Raw genomic sequence first — 21,974 nt, 5'->3', positions numbered from 1 at the left:
GAGAGTCCAGCGGAGGGCAATGAAAATGATTAGGGGGCTGGGGCACATGACTTATGAAGAGATGCTGAGGGAACTGGGCTTATTTAGTCTGCAGAAAAGAAGAATGAGGGGGATTTGATAGCAGCCTTCAACTACCTGAAGGGGAGTTCCAAAGAGGATGGAGCTAGGCTGTTCAAAGTGGTGGCAGATGATAGAACAAGGAGCAATGGTCTCAAGTTGCAGTGGGGAAGGTTTAGGTTGGATATTAGGAAAAACTATTTCACTAAGAGGGTGGTGAAGCACTGGAATGGGTTATCTAGGGAGGTGGTGGAATCTCCATCCTTAGAGGTTTTCAAGGCCTGGCTTAACAAAACCCTGGGTGGGATGATTTAGTTAGGGTTGGTCCTGCTTTGAGCAGGGGATTGGAGTAGATGACCTCCTGAGGTCTCTCCCAACCCTAATCTTCTATGATTCTAAGTAAATAATAGTTTCCCTCAAGATTCCTTCCTGGGGCTTGCACTAATTCCCTGGATGGAAAATTACTGAATATTGAAAGCCAGGGACAGAGTTTTGACCAGGGTTGGGGAGATGGAGCATGTTTCTGCGAGTCTCCTGGAAAATAAGGAACCAATCTTTAATTTGTTGTACCTTTCGGGGAGATCTTTTGGGTGTGCAAGGAAGGCAGGCTCAGATGGGAAATGACTGAATAGAACTGCTTTCTGCTGATAGGTCCCCATCCAGCAAAGTCCTTAACTTTAAACACACGAGTATTCCCACTGAAGTTAAAGATGTGCTTAAGTGCTTTGCTGAGACAGGGCCTTAAAGAATCTGAGTGTAAATCCTGCAACAATCATTTGTTTAAACCACCATTGGTTTAAAGATTTCTATAATCTTGATATTGAAACCCCCAAACCGTTTAGGAAATCACTGGCCATGATACTCACTGAGGCTGCTCCATAGGCCTCCACTCCACATAGTGATACAGTTTTTGCACATTCTTCAGCCACTCTCTGAGGATCTCTGTGGTGTTATCAACGTTATGGTCAGTGGCTGCCCTGGAGAAATAAGGGCACAAAGAATCCCATTAATGTAGCATCTGACTAGCAGGCACAGGCTGAACAGAGTAGGACCAGATTCTTTCTTGACAAAGAAATGCCCTCAAATGGGTGGACATATATTGTGTATAAATAGTAAAGTGCACCTGTATGCTGGCTGGCACCCCTGTAACTTTCCTCCTGTCCTAGCCTAGGACAGATTAGGCCTGCCAGGAGCTCATATAATCTGCACTGGAAGTGTGTGTATAGTTCCAAATCCTGGTAAGAGACATACACACAAATCCATTCAACCCCCCCTTAGGATTCCCCTCGTGGGATTCCCTCTGCAGCACCTGTCCGGGTATGTCTACACTGCAATTAAAAACTGTCAGCTGGCCCGGGCTAAAAGCTCGGACTCAGGAGCTGTTTAATTGTAGTGTAGACATTAGGGCTCAGGCTGGAGCCCTGGATCTAGGACCCTGTACGGTGGGAGGGTCCCAGAGCTCAGGAGTCCATAGGAGAAGGCCAGCAGCTTCTTCAACTGTTTCTGACACCTGCTTTTCTGAGGTTGCATGTGTGCACAACTTGTGTCGAAAGAATCGGGTATAAAATAGCCCCACTGGAATCAAATCTCAGCAGGGAAGATTCAGCCCTTCATGCTCCCTAAGCTGAGCACCGCTTCCCTATTGCTCTATTTCCAATGCAATTTACGATGATTGGGTCCTTTGCAGGAAACCTTACAGACTGGAGTCTGTAATAGCCCAGTGCCAATCCTAGGAGTCTTATTGGTGCTCCTGGTTTCCCTCAATGAATATAAAAAGCCACGGCCTGTAACAAAAGACAGTAGTGGTTTTAGCCAGCTGCACCAATAGCTTCAAGGGTTGTCTAACATTTACAATCCACATTCCTAAAATACCAGCGCACTCTTTTTAGTGGCCCTGCATTAGCAATCATTTGTGTTGCGGTAGCACTTGGGAGCCCCAGTCGTGGGACAGGCCCCCGTTGTGGTAGGCGTTGTATAGACATAGAACAAAAAGACATGCCTTCCCCTAAGAGCTTCCAAGTGTGCCTCTCTTCACATTCTACAAGGACCTAGTTAGTCCTGATGAGAGAGGAGGTTTTCAAGGGAGAGTTAGGCACACAATATGGTCAAGACAGGTTGTGTAGGTACCTAACTCCCCTTTGTGCCTTTGACAACATCCCCCAGTTTTTCTATCCTGCTGAGTACATGGAAGGGAGAAGAGGGTTTGACTGTCGTTTGGAGAGGGGAGTTGAAGCTTTGGTGTCGGGCCAGCCTCTTTATTACCGTGGGGCTGCTCTCTCACTTTACGCCAACGCCGAGCGTGGACTCTTTCTCCACTCCGCCCTGAGAACTACACAACCCCAAAATGTCAGCAGCATCGACATTCATGGGGAGAGCAAAGCGAAGGAAGTAGGAAGATATTGAGATAGTCATTAACAGAGGAAAAGCAATTTCATTTAAAAAAAATTAATACGAGGGAACGTTCCCTTTCCCAGCTGTTGATCTACAGACATGAGGTCTGTTCTTGGAGGCTGGAAATAAACGCTGGCTAGCTGAACAGACGTCCTTATGGGTTAAGCAGACAGACACATAGGCTGTGTTTTACAGAGTTACAACAACTCCCCCATTAGCAGCTAATTCACACTTATATCAATAGCACCTCCTTGCTTGCTCCAGTCCAAGCATGGAGACAGAAGTCTGCTCATACTGTCTGTTAGTGTAGGGATGCAACTATAGGGGCCTATGGAATTCTACAATGAGCTCCATAACTGTCCTTGTTTTTGAGAGAGGTGCCAGCGCACACAGACCACATGTTCAGCATGCAGTGCTCTGTGTTGTGCCAAGATGGAGCACTTTTTTAAAATAAACACTTGACTTGTGCTACACTAATTGCTGGGGTCTTTCATAAAACATTGCGATCAACACAAACACCAGTTTATGTGACAAAAATGCATTTGTGATCTCGGTCCAGTTCTACTGGACAAGCGTCCTCTTCACAAAAGCCTCCATAAAAAGCTGCACTAGCTGGCACTCGCCAAAGGGAGGCTGAGGGGTGAAATGAAATGGAAGCTGGTGGAATCGCTAGGTCATCAGAGAGGTCACTAGAGGGAAGCCTGCATAGCTGGAGTTTATGCTGTACCTACTCTGTGGGTTAGGGACTAAATCCTGTTCCCATTGGAGTTTTGCCAGTAACTTCACTGAGACAGGGATTTGTCTCAGATAAAGGATTTCAGTCTCCAGGTGTGTCCATCCAGTGGCATTTATAAGCCTTAAACTCTCAAACACAACAAAGTTAGTCACTTCTTGGATCACACATGCTCGGTGACTAGCAATTTGGCAAACCTTTACTTTTTCCAATTTAGAGCTTCAAAAATGGGCCATTCCCAACAGCTATTTTTGTTATTGTTCTCAGAACTATTTACATTTACATTTAACACCATTAAAAGTCAGCATTTACCCATTGTTTTCACACAGTGGTATCTTACCACAGCAGTATGCATCTATCTTTGGGATAAGAAGTTGTTGTGTATTTGGTTGTCATGGTTTTTGTTGCTATGGCAACTGAGTTAGATTATTATGGGTTAGCTCAACCGGTTTCAACCGGCTGAGTGAGCTCTCTGTATATCTGTAAATAAAATGGAGGTTTTGGTTAGCTGCCTGCTCTCTGGCCTCAAGTGATTGCTTCCTACACCGGCTGCCCCAAGGATATAACAGAAGTGACTGTGGTGTCTCCAATATCTCTGTCTGGAAACAGTGGGGAAATCTTGACTATTTTATGACAACCACTGCATAAAAACCAAACCACCAAACAAAACATCAACACAGGTTTCTACTGTTTCTACATGCGTTTCCCTTATTAACTCTACTTTTCTGTAATCAAACGAACAATCTCTGCACAGTCACCTTTTAGGGGAGACTGGGACATCCAGTAGGTTGCAGATTGGTAATACGATCCAAAGCCTTTTAACCTCAGCTCTCCAATTCTAATTTAGAGATTACTCTCCCATTGTTTCCCGTGGCATAAGGGAAAGGAGTCTAATAGTCTCAGTCCAATTCCAAGAGCAGAGGTGTCCACATCACAAAAAACACCACCATCATTTGCTTCCTAACTGGCTGTCTGAGGTGGTGCACTGAACGGCCATGGAGAATGGGCTATACTCTCCCCTACAGAAACAGTTCCTGCCAGAAGGGGGTTGAGGCACATTGACAGGGCAATTTGTGAAAAGCGTATGCTGTACTTGGTCTGTCTGAACAAACATGGACTAATTTACTAGAATGCTTTGTGGTGGTGCAGGGATAAATGCAAGTGACAGAGGACTCATTGCGAGGATGCACAGTTTCACACTAGCCAGTCCTGATGCTTCAGTTACACACAATATTCTCCACTGTAGAGGAGCCTTCTTTGTGCTCAAACTATTGACATTTTAAAAACTCATCCTAATGCGGCTCTGCACTAAACAAGCCTCTTTTGAAATAGACACTGAGAAAACAGCTTGATTTTTTTTTTAAAGCAGCATTTGCTTGGGCGTACTGGTGTTGCCCTGACCCCAGCTTTCAATGGCGTTTCATGAGTGACAGACAACTTCTAAGTTCAAAATTTCAGCACAGTTTACACCCAGTATGTAGACAGCACACAATCCTCATTAAAGTTCTACAGTGACCAGCCATAAAGTCATATTAAGAATGGTGACTGGACTGCCCCCTGCTGGTGTAAAGTAGTAAAAACAAAATCAAACTCTAAAGATAGCTACAGATCCTAAATCGGGCATCCAGATTCTGCCCGAGTGCTGCATTAAAACAAGTTTTCAGGAATTCCACCAAATTTGCATCCCATGGAGCAGATGGCAAGAGTCCGTAACTCCATTGTTAATATGGCCATGCTGGCACAGAGCTATAGTTCCCAGCATACAATGCCCCATCCTGATCCAATTGGTCAGGCTAACTGAGCTGCTTAGCTAGAGATGGAGCACTGCATGCTGGGACCTTTAGTCTGCATGGCTTGCATCGCTGTATGAAAGAGTAGAGAGGCCTAGGGCCATGCTGATGAACTCACTGGACCATCTTAGCCATTCCTGTCCTTTGATTTACCTAAAGTGTAGTAGAATAACCTATACAATATTGCCAATCCCAGACAATCAAAAATCATGGTTTGAGCCCCCCAAAACCATGAGATTGGCTGATAAGCCATGAGATGTTTAAAAAAAATAAGAAACGTGTTCTTCTGGTTTCTCAGCCTCTACGGTGCATTCTGGTCATGTTTTCAAGATTTTCTCTGCAACCACAAGGGCTAGAAATTTTCATTTAAAAAAGACAGTAAGCTGAGTGACCATAAGCACCGGTCATTCATACCCTACAAACTGCTGTAATAATCTTATTACAAAATATGCCTTATGAGATATCATTTGAAAACTAATAATTCACTGATCATTAATATTCTTGGGTGATGTATGGATGCAGTGTGTATTAAGAGTTGTGGATATACGCTGGACTTATTAATAAAGTGTGTTTAAACCAGGCATATGAAGGAAAGTTGGTAAACAGATCTTACCGAGACAACGGAACGTGTATTTGATTCTCTGACCATCCCGCTCTTCAGGCAGACACAATGAAAGTCTATTTTTACGTATTAGGTAAACAGTGCAGTTAGGTTAATAAGCTGCTTTTGTCTCTTTACAAGAACAAATGAATCTTATTATTTCTCTGAGCTGCCCAGGAGAGGGCTAGACATTTGCAGAGCACACGGTTTTGGGGGAATTCAGGACTGAGAGTGTGTTGGGTCCCCTTCCTTGTTGTAACCAAGCCTGGTGGAAGCCAAAGTGCGGCCATGGAGCTGTGGACAGGCAGCTAGGATGAGAACTGCTGAACGAGGGCTGTCTAGCATACAGACACTTCAGAGTGTGACCTGTATGCTGGTAGGCTGGTTATGAGAGTCCCAAGCTCGCTGCTACAGCAGCAAAGCATTGTAAGTAAGACTGTCAAGCAATTAAAAAAATTAATCGTGCTGTTAATAATAGAATACCATTTATTTAAATAATTTTTGATGTTTTCTACATTTTCCAATATAATGATTTCAATTACAACACAGAATACAAAGTGTACAGTGCTCACTTTATATTTATTTTTATTACAAATATTTGCACTGTAAAAAACAAAAGAAATAGCTGTTATGAGGGGAGCAGTGACTGTTGAGCAGATGGATCAGACCAGACTGGCTCAAGTTGTAAGAGGGACTCAGTATCAGAACGCGATCCTACTGCATCTCCGACTAAGAGAACGGCAGGAACATCCCCCAAGTTACTCCCAGCTGATAAAGGAGGTCAGGGAAGAGGAAGAAAGGCAGACTGTCAGCGAGTGTTGGGAAGCCCAAACATTGGAACCAGGCAGCACAACGCCACTGCAAATGGCCAGTGTACTGATGGTGAGCACCACAGAGGAACTTGCCCAACAAATGCAGGTCCTGACGAAACGGATAGCTGAACTGCAAAGCATCATTGACCGAGCTAAGGTTTCCAGGAATAAGGAGCCTCAGACTGTGACAATGGAGAAGTCAGTATCTAGAGCCACTGTCCCACCCCGGCGAAGGGGGAAAGGGCAATTCTTTTGCTACCGGTGTGGTCAGGATGGGCACAGTGCTGCTAACTGCCATAAGGAAGAGAACCCCTCCTTAGTGTATGAAAAGCTGAGGAGCAGTTGGGAGAGACCCAGTAGCGGCCAGAAGGTCTGGGGATGGAGACCACCTAGACCTACAGGATTTGAAGATTCCCCCAAAAGAGACCGTCCAGCTGGGATCCCTGCAGGACTGATAGGGCCGCGAGCAGAGGTCATGGTGAGGATTGAAGGGGTGGAGTGTAAAGCCGTGCTTGACACTGGATCTCAAGTGACTATTATATTTCAGTCATTCTACCAACAGATGCTTAGGCACCTGCCTATACAGCCACTGACTGGCATTGGTCTGTGTGGCCTCAGCATGGATGAATACCCCTACCAAGGGTATGTCATAGTGCACCTGGAATTCCCAGAGGAGGTTGCTGGGGTAAGGGAAGAGGTAGACACAGCTGCCTTAATATGCCCTTACCCTAAAGGGACCTCTGATGTGTCTGTGCTGATAGGGACCAACTCCAGTCTCTTCAAGGTGCTCGCGGATTACTGCAGACGACGGGCTGGGGACCAGTACCTGAGTACCCTGATGATCCATACGCTTTGTGCTGAAGCCTATAGGAAAATTGAGAGTGCTAAAAAGGAGACATCTGAGCTACCGATTGGGGCACTGAAGTACATGGGCACAACCCCCTTAGTAGTGCCCGCAAGGACAGAGCAAGAAGTGCTTGTCATGAGTACCAGGCTGAAAGGCAGTAAAGGGGCACTAGCAATGATAGAGCAGCCAGTTGAAGGAGAGCTCCCGGAAGGAGTGCTGGTCCCCAGTGGAGTCATAACCCTACCTGCTGAAGCCCAGGAAAAGGTGACTATACTGATTGCCAATGAAACAAGTAGAGATGTTGTGAAGCAAGGACAAAAGATAGCAGACCTCTTTGAGCCTGAATCAATTGTGAAACCCCAGTGTGAGACTCAAGTTCCGACAATAGACCCAGCAAAGTTTGACTTTGGAGATTCACCATTGTCGGAGGAGTGGAAAGATCGCCTGAGGAGGAAACTTTGTGAAAGACCCAAGGTGTTCTCATTGCATGAGTGGGATGTGGGATGTGCAAAAGGAGTAGAGCACAACATCAGACTACATGACTCCCGACCTTTCAGAGAGAGATCTAGGAGGCTTGCTCTCTCCGAGATGGAAGATGTGCAACAACATCTTCAAGAGCTGGTTGCAAACGGCATCATTACAGAGTCCCGCAGCTCATACGCCTCGCCCATTGTGGTGGTACGTAAAAAGAATGGGAAAATCAGGATGTGTATTGACTACCGCACCCTGAACTGCCGTACTGTGGTTGACCAGTACACAATGCCTCGAGTCCAAGATGCCTTAGACTGTTTGCTGGGAAGCCAGTGGTTCTCTGTGTTGGATCTTCGGAGTGGATACTACCAGATCCCTCTGGGTGAAGAAGATAAGGAGAAGACAGCCTTCATCTGCCCATTAGGGTTTTATCAGTTCGAACGCATGCCCCAAGGGATTTCTGGAGCACCTGCCACATTTCAACGTCTCATGGAGAAAGTTGTGGGAGACATGAATTTACTGCAAGTGTTAGTTTATTTAGATGACTTAATTGTGTTTGGAAGAACTTTGGAAGAGCATGAAGAAAGACTTCTTAAAGTGCTTGATAGGTTGGAGGAGTATGGTTTGAAGCTTTCCATTGACAAATGCCAGTTCTGCAGGACCTCGGTGAAGTATGTGGGCCACATCGTGTCCCAAGAGGGTGTGAGTACTGATCCTGATAAAATAGAAGCACTCACTACATGGCCCCGTCCAAGCAACTACAGAGAACTCAAGACTTTCCTTGGGTTTAGTGGCCACTACCGCAGATTCGTGAAAAACTATGCTACAGTTGTAAAACCCCTCAATGATCTTACCAGGGGATATCAGTCCAGCAAGAACAAATCTAAGACCAAGAATAAAGGGCCTTCCGTGCAGAGACACTATGGCCCCTTCGAACCCTTTGGGCCACGGTGGAATGAGAGATGTGAAAGGGCTTTTCGAGAAATCATTACTTGCCTAACTCATGCCCCTGTCCTAGTCTTTGCTGACCCAAGCAAGCCATTTATCCTGCATACTGATGCCAGTTTGGAGGGTCTGGGAGCAGTACTGTACCAGGAGGTGGAAGGCAAGCGTAAGCCTGTAGCCTTTGCCAGCCGAGGACTGTCTGATAGTGAAACCCGCTATCCCACCCACAAGCTGGAGTTCTTGGCCTTGAAATGGGCCATCACTGAGAAATTTCGAGACTACTTGTATGGTGCTCAGTTCCAGGTGTGGACAGACAACAACCCACTGACTTATGTGTTAACAAGTGCTAAACTGGATGCTACAGGGCAAAGATGGGTGGCCGCTTTGGCTAGCTATGACTTCAGCATTCAATACCGATCAGGGAGAAGCAATGTAGATGCAGATGCATTGTCAAGGCGTCCACAAGCACCAGGAGTTTCTGTGATACCCACGGATGGAGTGAGAGCTATTTGCAGTGTGAGTCGCCGAGAGCCGGAGACCCATGAGAGCCTTCATGGATGCGTTGCTGAAGCTTTGGGCCTGCCCCCTGAATGTATGCCTTCTGCTTCAGTGAACTATATTGCTTTGGACCAATCTCCCCTGCCCGTGCTCAATGCAGTTGACTGGCAGGAAGCCCAGCTGCAAGATATTTCCATTCGTGATACGCTACTTGCCAAAAGGGAGGGGCGAGGCCCAGCTGCGGTTGTTCCACCTACCCCAGAGGGCAAACTACTGTTGAGAGAATGGACCAAGCTAAAACTGATTCAGGGAGTGTTACACCGTGTGACCACAGACCCTCTACAAAGGCAACAGAACCAACTAGTGCTGCCAAAAGAGTACAGAGGCCTGGCCATGAGGGCCCTGCATGATGACTTTGGACATTTAGGGATGGAGAGGACCCTGGAACTTATCCGCAGTAGGTTCTATTGGCCCCGGATGACTGAAGATGTTCGCAGGAAATGTGAGACCTGCGCTCGATGTGTCCAAAGGAAAACTCTGCCCACGAGGGCTGCATATCTGAAGAACATCACCAGCAACAAACCTCTGGAGCTGGTTTGCATTGATTTCTTGTCTTTAGAAGTGGACAAGAGGAATATTGGGAACATTCTAGTAGTGACCGACCATTATACGCGATATGCGCAGGCATATCCCACACGTGATCAGAGGGCCACCACTGTCGCACGAGTACTGTGGGAAAAATATTTCTCAGTTTATGGCTTCCCAGCCCGGATACACTCGGATCAGGGACGAAACTTTGAGAGTCACCTTCTAAAGGAGGTGCTAAGGATAGCAGGAATTAAAAAGTCAAGGACAACGCCGTATCACCCGCAGGGTGACCCTCAGCCAGAGAGGTTCAACCGAACTCTGTTAGATATGTTAGGGACTTTGCGGCCAGAGCAGAAGGCAACCTGGAGCCAACTTGTTGCATTTCTGGTGCACGCCTACAACGCCACCAAGAACGACGCTATGGGAGTCACCCCATATTTCTTGATGTTTGGGCGAGAACCAAGATTACCCATAGACCTGTGCTTTGGTGTATCCGAGGATGGAGACAGCTATGAAACTCATCAGCAATATGTATCCCGACTACGAGAAAAGCTGCGGGATGCTTATCACTTAGCTGCATCTGCAGCTCGGAAGAATGCAGACCGCAACAAACATCGATATGATGCTAGGGTACGTCTGCAAGAGCTCCAGCCAGGGGACAGAGTCCTGCTGCGAAATTTGGGTATTGCTGGCAAACACAAGATAGCTGACAGATGGAAGGCAATACCTTACTTGGTGATGGAGAAGCTAGGAGATCTGCCTGTCTACAAGATCAAACCTGAAGAGGGTCCAGGGCAGACAAAGACTGTGCATAGAAACCTTTTGCTCCCGGTGGGGGAATTGGTGGGCAGCCCTTATGAGATGGGCCACAACAGGGCAACTGGGCAGAACGAAGGTGCTGTACCAAAGCCACCTTCCAACGTGGACAGCCAGCCCCCGGCAGCTAACCTACCCCTACTCAGCACAGCTGAGAGTGAGTCTGAGGAGGAAGACACCACCATGGTGTATCCTAGGATGAAGACAAGATTGCAGTCTCAATCAGCTGAATCAAAAGAGAGCACCACCTCTTCCACCCTAAACCCTATGGCAGAAGTATTTAGGCCCATCCCTGACACTCCTGAGCCACTGGTGGAACCCCCATGTGATGACTTACACAGATTATTGGACAGTGGCGACATACAGATGGAAGATGTCCCAAGCACCTTCGACCCTCCACTGTTAGAACTAGAAATGCAGGGGCCTATGCCAGTATCTGAGGGGGCCTCACAGGAAACTTCCCCATCCGTTACTCAAGAGGATGTCCCCCCTGCCACAGCAACAGAGATTCTCAATAGGCGAGACAGGGTAATAAGACCAGTGAAACGGTTAACTTATGATGCACCTGGGGTGACTAGTGAGGAGCCAATACATTTAGCACACAGGCTTGTGGAAGCTAAAGTGGGTTATCTGAGGCCGTTTGACGGGGGCCAGTAAGTTGGTACAGTAGGGAATGTGATTTATCGGGACGACAAATTCTCGGCTGGGGGGAGGATGTAAGCAGAGTCAGGATGAGCCCCACCCTGACATCTGGTGGTAAATTATGGGGAGTGCAGAACGAAGTTTAAAGTGTTGCATTGGTATTTCGGTTATTTGCATGGGCACTCCCACCCCATTTAGCATACCGCAAAGCAGCATGGGATGGTTATTTTCACAGCTGTGAGAGCCCCAATTTCGTTGTTATTGGGGCAGGAGGAATGAAATGTTGTCACCCTGATTGGGTAAATGGGGAACTACAAAATTGTCTTGTGATGGGGGGTTTCATTGTCAGCTGGATAGCGCTTGCTAGATGGGTCACATGAGTTCCAAAACCCATTGAAAGGAGAGAGGCTGGGGACAGAGATCTGTACTGAGTGGTGCAGGCTTCTTGTGTGAGCCAGAAGCACCAGTTCCACTGGTGCCTCTCTCCACTGTGGAATGTCAGAGTTAATTTTTGATTCCCTTAAGAATCTAGATACAGGTTACTGAGCTGAACTCACTGGGGCTCCCCTACTATGAGCTGGAATCACTAAGAGCTGAAATCACTGAAGAGCTGGACTTGCTGAGCTGAGAGCACTGAGTACTGTGCTTATGAGTGGGGGAGCCTGAAGCAATACCGTGGAGCAGAGCAGCTGGCAGAGCGGAGTGGAGCAGTTTGTGCAGCCCTGAGTGAGTGGAGCCAAGAAGCTCGTGAGGACGGCTAGAGTGGCTCACAGGACAGCTGGTGGGCCAGAGCAGCTGGCAGAGCGGAGCAGCCCACAGAGCAAGCGGAGCTGAGCTGTTTGCGGGGACGACTAGTGGAAGCAGAACCCCACGAAGAGGCAGGGCAGTTGGCCCCGAACCCACGTAAGGTGCCCCTTTCTACCCAGGCTGGGGAGGGGGACCTCTGCAGAGAGACTCTTGAACTCTGGGGCTGCACTGACCCGGGACAGAGACTTTTGGATTGTGGGACTTTTGGGACTGTGGGTGATTTGGGGGTTGCTGGACTCAAGGGCCCCAAGAGAAGGACACGGCCCAATTTGCTGGGGTGGGTCTTTGCTCGCGGTTTGACCTATGAACTCTAGTTGAGGTATTTTCCCAGTTTAATGCTTGTTGTTTATCTCATGTAATTAAACCTTTTCTGCTACACCAAGAGTCTGTGCTTGCGAGAGGGGAAGTATTGCCTCCTCGAGGCGCCCAGGGGTGTGTGTAAGATTTTCCCAGGTCACTGGGTGGGGGCTTGAGCTGGTTTGCATTATGTTGTGGGGGAAGGGACCCCTATGTATTGAACCCGGCCCTTGCTGCTATTGTTTCGGCCCGGCAGAAGGGTTACATAGTATTTTTCAATTCACTTAAAACAAGTACTGTAGTGCAATCTCTTTATAATGAAAGTTGAACTTACAAATGTAGAATTATGTAGAAAAAATAACTGTATTCAAAAATAAAACAATGTAAAACTTTAGAGCCTACAAGTCCACTCAGTCTTATTTCTTGTTCAGCCAAACAAGCTTGTTTACATTTGCAGGAGGTAATGCTGCCTGCTTCTTGTTCACAATGTCACCTGAAAGTGAGAACAGGAGTTTGCATGGCACTGTTGCAGCCGGCGTCACAAGATATTTACAAGCCAGATGCACTAAAGATTCATATATCCCTGCATGCTTCATCCACCATTCCAGAGGACATGCGTCCATGCTGACGGGTTCTGCTCGATAACAATGCAAAGCAGAGCGAACTGATGCATGTTCATTTTCAACAATTGAGTCAGATGTCACCTGCGGAAAGTTGATTTTCTTTTTTGGTGGTTCAAGTTTTGTAGTTTCTGCATCAGTGTGTCGCTCTTTTAACATTTCAGAAAGCATGCTCCACACCTCGTCCCTCGCAGATTTTGGAAGGCACCTCAGATTCTTAAACCTTGGGTTGAGTGCTGTAGCTATCTTTAGAAGTTTCACATTGGTACCTTCTTTGCCTTTTGTCAATCTGCAGCAAAAGGGTTCTTAAAATGAACATGTGCTGAGTCATCATCAGAGACTGCTATAACATGAAATATATGGCAGAATGCAGGTAAAACAGAGCAGAAGACATACAATTCTCCCACAAGGAGTTCAGTCACAAATTTAATTAACCCATTTTTTTTTTAACAAGTGTCATCAGCATGGAAGCATCTCCTCTGGAATTGTGGCCAAAGCATGAAGGGGCATACAAATGTTTAGCATATCTGGCACATAAATGCCTTGCAATGCCAGCTACAAAAGTCTCGTGCCTATTTTCACTTTCTGGTGACATTGTAAATAAGAAGTGGGCAGCATTATTTTCCATAAATGTAAACAAACTTGTTTCTCTTAGCGATTGGTTGAACAAGAAGTAGGACTGAGTGGACTTGTAGGCTCTAAAGTTTTGCATAGTTTTGTTTTGAGTGCAGTTATATAACAAAAAAAAATCAACATTTGTAAGTTGCACTTTCACGATAAAGAGATTGCAGTACAGTACTTGTATGACGTGAACTGAAAAATACTATTTATTTTTGCTTATCATTTTTACAGTGCAAATATTTGTAATAAAAATAATAATATAAAGTGAGCAGTGTACACTTTGTATTCTGTGTTTTAATTGAAATCAATGTATTTGAAAATGTAGAAAAACATCCAAAAATATTTAATAACTTCCAATTGGTGTTCTATTGTTTAACTGTGAGATTAAAATTGTGATTAACTGTGATTAATTTTTTTAAACACAATTAATTTTTTTGAGTTAATCACATGAATTAACTGCGATTAAGCGACAGCCCTAATTGTAAAGCACCCAAGGTTGCAGGGCAAGTGGTGACACAATCCCTCACTGGTCTGGATTGCACCCCAAACCATAACACTAAAATTCGCGCATGATAATGAAATGGCTCCAGTAGCTGGGGATTGAAGTAAAGCATGAAATACTGGGAGATGTGATCATGGATCTCACAAGAATGGGCAACAGTGCAGAGCAAAGGGAAAAACCCTGGACTACCATTTTCCCCTTTCAAAAGGCTCCCATTGACATCAAGGGTTCTGGATCAGCCCTCAATGCTTTAAGGCTATGGCAATAACAGGGCTGATGATGCTCTTATTGAAGTCAACAGCAAAACTCCCATTTAGTACAACAGAAACAGGCCCACTCTGACAATGGTAGTTCTGTCCGGTGCACTGATATCAGACACCTGACAGACAATTCCCTCAATTCAAGTAGTAACGTGCTCTGCTTGTGATTATCAATAAGGGTAGAAGTTTTAACATTTAATGTCCTTTCTCTTGAAGGGGTTAAGTCAGGTCATTCACCCTTGCATTAAAGGGGAGATTTTAAAGTCCAAATCTAGATTTGGTTAACAGATACGTATTGTTAAACATTCTCTTACAGGGCTTACAAGTCACAAAAGTGAATCTGATACTCTACTTTCAGGCCTGTTCCACATGGGAAATGTTACCAGTTACACCAGTACAATTGTACTGGTATAACTCCCCAGTGTAGACACTCTTATCCAATCTGAATGACTTTTTTCAGTTTAACTAAAACCCCTTCCCAAGAATTGAAATCTAAACCCAAAATGCCGCTCTTGCACTGGAATAAGAGCATCCACATGGGGAGTTATATCAACATCAACTATACTGGTTTCAATTTACAACGTAGCTTGTACCAATCTAATCTTGCTACGTAGTTCAGCCCCCACTGTCCAAGCTAAGTGAAGTACAACCTCCCCATCCAAAAACCCCAACCAACCCTAAGTATCACAGATGGTGAAAGCAGACAAACCATTTAAAACATTCACAGATTTAATTAGCGTATTACTGACAGGGGTGAGGAAAATTGCTGCTATAAATACTGCATAGTATTTTTAGCCTAATATCTCTTTAAACTTAGGTTTTGTGTTTGTTAATTTAGGTTCTGGCAATTCTGCCCCTTCCCTGCAAAAAAAATGAAGGTATAAAAAATTCCATCAGCTTTTCACTCCTTTAGCACCCTATTTTGAATTCTCAAATTATTTACAGTTTATTTACCTCAAGTGCGGTGTCGGAAGAGCACAGGAGAATATTTTGCTGTTTTTCACCACTGCAGGAAAGGTACTGTCGGGCAGAAGGAACACTGTGTGCCTTTTGGCCTCCCAGATTCCATGCAGCATTGTAACACATGCGGTGGAAAAATCTAACATAAGTGGCCTGCAGTAGTTTTCCTACTGCATTTAATATTCCCTAACTCTTCACTTGGGTAGGCTGGGAGGAAGAGCTTTTACTGATGGTGTTCGCTGTAGTTTTAAAATATTATATTGGAAAGCAGATTAACAACAGTAGGCAACTGATTTTCCAAAATAGAAGAAAATGGTAAGAGCAGCTTCTCTTTCTTTACACGACTGCTTTAAAGGTTCTTAGACCTTTTACAGTAAAGATCAAATAGTGGAACTGTTAACCAAAAGCCTGATCCGGCACAAATTACCAGTAAGTCAACTGGCGCTTTACTATTCATTTCAACAGAAGCACGGTTGAGACCCTAGAGCTGTATACAAAAGGCCATTACAGTAGAACCTAAGAGTTACGAACACCAAGGTTACGAACTGACCTGTCAACCACACACCTCATTTGGAACCGGAATACACAATCAGGCAGCAGGAGAGACACCCCCCACCCCCCGCCCAAAAAAGGCAAATACAGTACAGTACTGCGTTAAACGCAAACTACTAAAAAATAAAGGGAAAGCAGCATTTTTCTTCTGCATAATAAAGTTTCAAAGCTGTCTTAAGTCAATGTTCAGTTGTAAACTTTTGAAAGAACAACCATAACATTTTGTTCAGAGTTACGAACATTTCAGAGTTACCAACAACCTCCATTCCCAAGGTGTTCCTAACTCTGAGGTCGTACTGTATATTTAATGGAAAGTCTCCATTGACTTCTATGGATTTTGTATCAGGCCCGTAATGAGGTCCTTATGACAATCATGCTGCAGAAGCTAGCAATGGAAAGGCTGCACTCAATCATCTCATTCATCTTCTAAGCAGTGGCGGATTAATGAATTTGGCACCCCTAGGCCCTCAAAAAATTGCCGCCCCCCCACCCCCGCCAGCTCACCTCTGCTCCCCCACAGTAAGCCTTGGGGGTGGGGGAGAAGGGGAGTTGTGGCATGCTCGGGGGATGGCAGCAGTGGAGCGGAGGTGAGCTGGGGCAGGGAGTGGTTTCCTGCCCCCCCCACAAGAGTTACTCCAGGCGCCTGCCGGCCCCAGCTCACCTTTGCTCCTCCGATCGCGCCGCTACTCGCTTCTCCCTCCCTCCCTCCCTCCCTCCCAGCACTTTTGCACAGCAAGCCTGGGAGGGAGGCGGGAGAAGGGGAGTTGCGGCATGCTCGGGGGATGGCAGCGGTGGAGCGGAGGTGAGCTGGGGTGGGGAGCGGTTCAAGCGTTTGTGGCAGGTTAGCTGTTGAAAGAAATAGTTATATAGGGTCCTTCCTGTTTGCAATGGAGTACTGAAGAAGGCTACACTTAAAGTGTTTCTCCACATTCTCAGATTTAAGGTAGAGAAAACTCTCGGATACAAATAGACAGTCACTCACCCAAGTTATGACCACAAAACTAGTGCACAGCCCCCCATATCCACAAACTGTGTATGTGACTGAACAAACTGTCCTTGGCACACACAAAACAGGTAATTCCAGGAGCAAAAGGGTATTTGGATGTGCACTCACCTAATCTGTTTGCATGCTCAAATCCAGAACTTGCCCTACATCCATTGAGCTTGGGGATTTGGGTAAGCCACTTGGCACAGGTGATCTTAAAAAGCACTTGCGAGAAATCCTGCCACTCCGAAATGGGTGCACAGTGCCTTCTGGCAGCAGAACCAATGCAGCAGAGGGCAGGAGTTGAGGAGGTGCCATAGAAGGTCTATAATACCTGCATGGCACGGAACACGCCACAGTAGGGACTCTCTGCGATTCTGGAGGAAGGGGAAGGATTTTATAAAACTTGAAAGCAACGGAAATGTTTCATGATTTTATTCAAGCCAACAGTTAAACTAAAGCCAGATTTTTATTCCATTTAAGCATTGCCCTTCACTGCACTAAGGCCTGGTCTACACTACGGGGGAGGGGGGTTGTTGAACTAAGGTACGCGACTTCAGCTACGCGAATAGTGTAGCTGAAGTCGAACTACCTTAGTTCGACTGACTTACCCGTCCAGACACGGCGGGGTCGAACTCTGCGGCTCCAAGGTCGACTCCGCCACCGCCGTTCGCGGTGATGGAGTTCCGGAGTCGACCGGAGCGCGTGGGGAGTTCGAAATATCACGTCTTGATTAGACGCGATAGTTCGAACTCCGAGAAGTTGAACTCACCGCGTCGACCCGTGCGGTAAGTATGGACCTACCCTTAGATACAGGAGCAGAATGTGGAGCTAACTGTGAATCTGGTCTAAAACCCACTGGAGTCAATGGGAGTCTTTCTATTGACTTCAGCGGACTTTGGATCAGTCCCTGTATGCAGAGAGTGAAACCCATGGATATATATATTTTAAGGCAAAAAAGACTATTATTATCATCTGGTCTGAGCTCCTGCATAATGAAGGCCAGAGAATTTTATCAGTGATTCCTGAAAACTGACTGGCTTAGTTTCACAACCCAACTTTAACAAAGCATAAAATACTAAAATGAGTGTCACTGATGAAAAGTACATTTGATTTTTAAAAATGATTTAAATTTTAATAATCTACAATGTTATTTGGTAACAGAAGGATTTTTAATATATAATTCTAATTATGATAGTTTAGGATAAACTAACACAGGATAGGTACAGAGCTAGGTAGCTTCTGCTTCATATGACCTGTTCAAGCTAACGGGGCCTCCAAACAGTTTGGCTTTTACAGATGGAGCATTTATAGAGGACCTGATTCATCTTTCACATGAATAATGTCAATCAGGAGTAACTTCACCTGTGTGAGAGGAGAGACGGGCCCAGTGGTGAACACGCTGTCCTGATAAATTTTTGTGTTTATTTCTGGTATACAACTAGTCCTCCCGAAAGTAACCCCCCCAAAAAAGCAACAGAATCCTAATATGAGCCAAATATGAATTTGGTTTTAGAATTCCCATAACAAGTGGTAAATAAATAACAGACAAGTCATTTATTCCTGTCTTTTCATTAGGGGTGTGTGACTGCTGCCAGAGTTTAAAAAATCCCCAAACAACCAACTGGCACATCTCCCTGCAAACCAAAGACAAATCTTGACTAGGACACTATAAAGTGGACAGAAACTAGAAGAGAATTTTTGTTTCCTAAAGGAAGAGATATCAAAATATGGCTAAAACGTCTGAAACCCAGGGAGAAGACTTTTCCAAGAGCAAGCAGAGAATTAACAGGGAGCAGCTACTGTAAGTTAGTGGACTCATGCACATTTTTCAGGAATATCAGTGCTATACCACCTTCTACCTAGGGGTCTCAGCACACTACCCAGATAATAACTCTAACAGCACCTAAATCAGGTTTTACACCTGGGAACCCAAAGCCAAGAGCGGTTATGTTATTTACACAGTGTCTCACAAGAACTCTCTGGCAGGGTTGGGAGTAGAATCCAAGATCTCCTGATTCCCAGTCCTTTACTTCAGCTACAAAACCATCCTTGCCCATTGGAGGGAGTAAATAATATTATCAAATGTTGATTAATCACAATTCCTCTGCTCCCACCATGGTAGCTGAAGCTGAAGCAGGTACACAGTAATACAGCAAGTCAAATGACGTTCACTGCACCTGTCAAGGTGAGTAACAAGGAAAAGTGAGTGAAGTCCAGCTCTGTGGGCTGAATCCCCTTACTCACCAGGCTGTGGAGGGACTCAGGTAAAGAACAATTCATCTCCTTTAAAATTTGCTTTGTTCTTTGAGAAATCCAGCATTCCTGCCTGGTTTGCTAAGACAGCCCAGAATCCATTCTTCTGTGAAGTTACAGATACCATTAGTCCCAGGTTGTCTACGGTGTCAGAGACAGTGATGCATTAGGGGACACATTCAGCTAGCCAGGTAATGCCAATGGATTTCACAAAAGTTATTATTTCACCCTTGCCTAGTGGGTAAGGGCATCAGCCCACAGGCTCCAATTCAGCAAAACATACATGAATCCATGCATAAATTCCATGAAAGTCATGAGATTTAAGCATGTGCTTAACTTTTTTCATGGATTTGAGCATTTTGCTGAATTAAGGCCATAATGCTGAGCATAAATTGGTTTTCATTTTAACTCATTTCATTTCACCTTTAAGTGTATCCCTCCAGGTCTCAGGATAATCCTGAAGGAGAGAGAGTTTGGGTCTCAGGTAAATCATAGGGGATTATGTGAATGAAGGATCATGAGAGCTTTGAGCCAGCAAGGACAGACACACTCCCCAGGCTGGGCAGCCGTACAAGAGTGTAACCTCACAGAAAAGGAATGCAAGTACGTTTCCTCAATAAGCCATGTTTCATGTTCTTCAGAAGCTTGTAGTTGGTGTGTTTCACTGGCAGCAGCAAAACGTAGACACTTAAGAGGCCTTGTAAACAAACGAGAGCATGATTCATATATTGAAATGCACAGGGGGCTCATTGTTTTGGCACAGGTGGAGAAATCTCAGACACTCTTGGCTCTTTCTTTACTATTATTTTACAGATTGTCATAGCAGGAGGTGCATCTGTGGCTGGGCTCGGTATAGAGAGAAAGATGAGATTAACTTGCTCCCTAAGAACTATCTCCTTAATATATAACTGGAAAAATACCATCTTAATCTGTAATGAAGAATGGCTGAATATAGTAACACTATCCACATCTGAAGGGGAGTCTCAAACAGCCACTGCAGGCATTGTGCCCCTGCTCTAGAGGGAGCAGGATATGGCCAATGGATCTTCATAGCAGATGCACTGGCCCCTCTCCTGACCATCCTCCAAATCCTGTTGCAGAGGGACACCACTAGGGTGACCAGATAGCAAGAGTAAAAAATCAGGACGGGGTGGGGGGTAATAGGAGCCTATATAAGAAAAAGCCCCCAAAACCAGGACTGTTCCTATAAAATCAGGACATCTGGTCACCCTAGACACCACACAGAGATGAGCTATGCACTGGCATGAGGCGCTCCACTATGGCCTCCTCAAATCCTTCCCCTCCTCCATGCAGTGACTTGTTTCTGCTGCAGAGACAGCCTTCTGGAGCTTGGCCCTACAGATGTTCTTCTTGGGTGTCCATTCCATTTCTCAGAGTACTTTGGTATTAAAGATTTATATTTATTAACAATAGATCCAGGCCAATGTATTCAATGTCATTAAGCTCCATTGGCACAGGTCACATCTCAGAAACAAACATAACAATGGCATCAATATCCCATAGGTAGCCCATCCAAATGAGTCCTCTGATCCTCCCCTCACATCTGCTGTGTACTAGAGGCCAAAAACTGGCTCTCTATGTATTCCCTTTGCGTAAAGGGAATCCCCAGGTGAAAATGAACCATAGGAACATCAGCCACTTCACTCCAGGCCCCTTCCCTTCTGGCTCCAGTCCTCCCCATGTTCTCCATAAACTGCCCCTATATTAGAGACCATTCAACATGCAGATAAAATTTGACCCTGGTCCTGAAAACATTTATGTTCATGCTTGACTTCATAGGGATGACTCCTGGGAGTAAAGTCAATCACATTTGCAAGTGTTGGGAGGACCAGGGCTTTTGTTGACCTCTGAACCAGTTAACTATGTTAATAAGTCAATAGCTACCTTTATCAAAGCTCTTGAGGGATGGTTTGTTTCCTTTAATGCCTAAATGAGACACTAACCGATAAAACTGCTCAGATGAATAATCAAGTGGAAACAGGCAAGAAGAAATTTGAGGACACTGAAAAGATTTTTTTGGCTCTGGAAATTGAACATCTCCTGCACCCAACTCCCATTGATTTTCAGTGGAAATCTCCCCCTAAAATATTAGCAGGTGTTCTAATTAAACTAAAGAATACTAAAAAACAGAAAAATCTAGAAAACTTCATTAAAGTTTCTAATATCCACATATTGGACCTAATCCAAAACCCACAGAAATCCATGGGAGACTTTCCATTGACTGCTTTGGATCATGCCCTCTGGACCTTTGGTATTTGGAGAAAAGAGAATTTAACTCATTCCATTTCTGGTTTTCATATTTTTTGCAAAAGTTTGAATGTTCCCTCCAGCTATCAAAAAAATGTATCTACCTAATGAAAGTTCAACATTTAAATCTATAGATCAGTCTCGTACATCTTATAGTACCACAAGTGTAACATTTAGATTCTCATAATATAAAGTGGGTTTTAGAGTTTGTCTGGGAAAAAGGCAGAACAATTATATATACATTCCTGCACACACGCATTCTAGATGGCAAGGGGTTAAGGGGAGGGCAAGCAGTTTCTGCCTGAGACAGAATTTGCTGTGCTTGGTTTTCTGCTTCTGTTTTGTTTCTTTCCTAGTTTAGATTAAAGATCAAAAGCTTTGTACTTGTGATTATTGTAATGCAAAACCTTTACTTGTTTCTAAAATAAGAAAGATAGTTCAAGTCAATTGGGATATCTGTTATTCTTTTGATACAGCAGACTGTTACTGAATATCTATTTCAGGATTATCTTTATTTCACTTTGAACAACGATATTTGCTGTATGTGATTAACAGGATGCACATGAGCTTTGTGTACATTCAATTCTTTCATCAAGATTTTTGTGAGACTCTCTCTAGGCAAAATATTTTTATGAATGGTTTTGATTTTTAAACT

At 44.9% G+C, this 21,974-nt stretch overlaps 1 protein-coding gene across 2 annotated transcripts in view; it reads right to left on the bottom strand.

The window, feature by feature from the left end:
* Positions 1-21,974, bottom strand: part of COLGALT2 (collagen beta(1-O)galactosyltransferase 2) — a 97,930-nt gene that overhangs the window by 35,798 nt on the left and 40,158 nt on the right. For both annotated transcript variants that reach the window (XM_045028753.1, XM_045028754.1), the window contains exon 2: positions 924-1,034. In XM_045028753.1, coding sequence (XP_044884688.1) covers positions 924-1,034 — 111 coding nt within the window. The remainder of the gene's footprint in view (positions 1-923; positions 1,035-21,974) is intronic.

Source organism: Mauremys mutica, chromosome 8 (genome assembly GCF_020497125.1).
Source record: "Mauremys mutica isolate MM-2020 ecotype Southern chromosome 8, ASM2049712v1, whole genome shotgun sequence".
NCBI classification, from domain to species: domain Eukaryota; kingdom Metazoa; phylum Chordata; order Testudines; family Geoemydidae; genus Mauremys; species Mauremys mutica.
The sequence above is the reverse complement of the archived record's forward strand: the minus strand, read 5'-3'. Positions and strand labels throughout refer to the sequence as shown.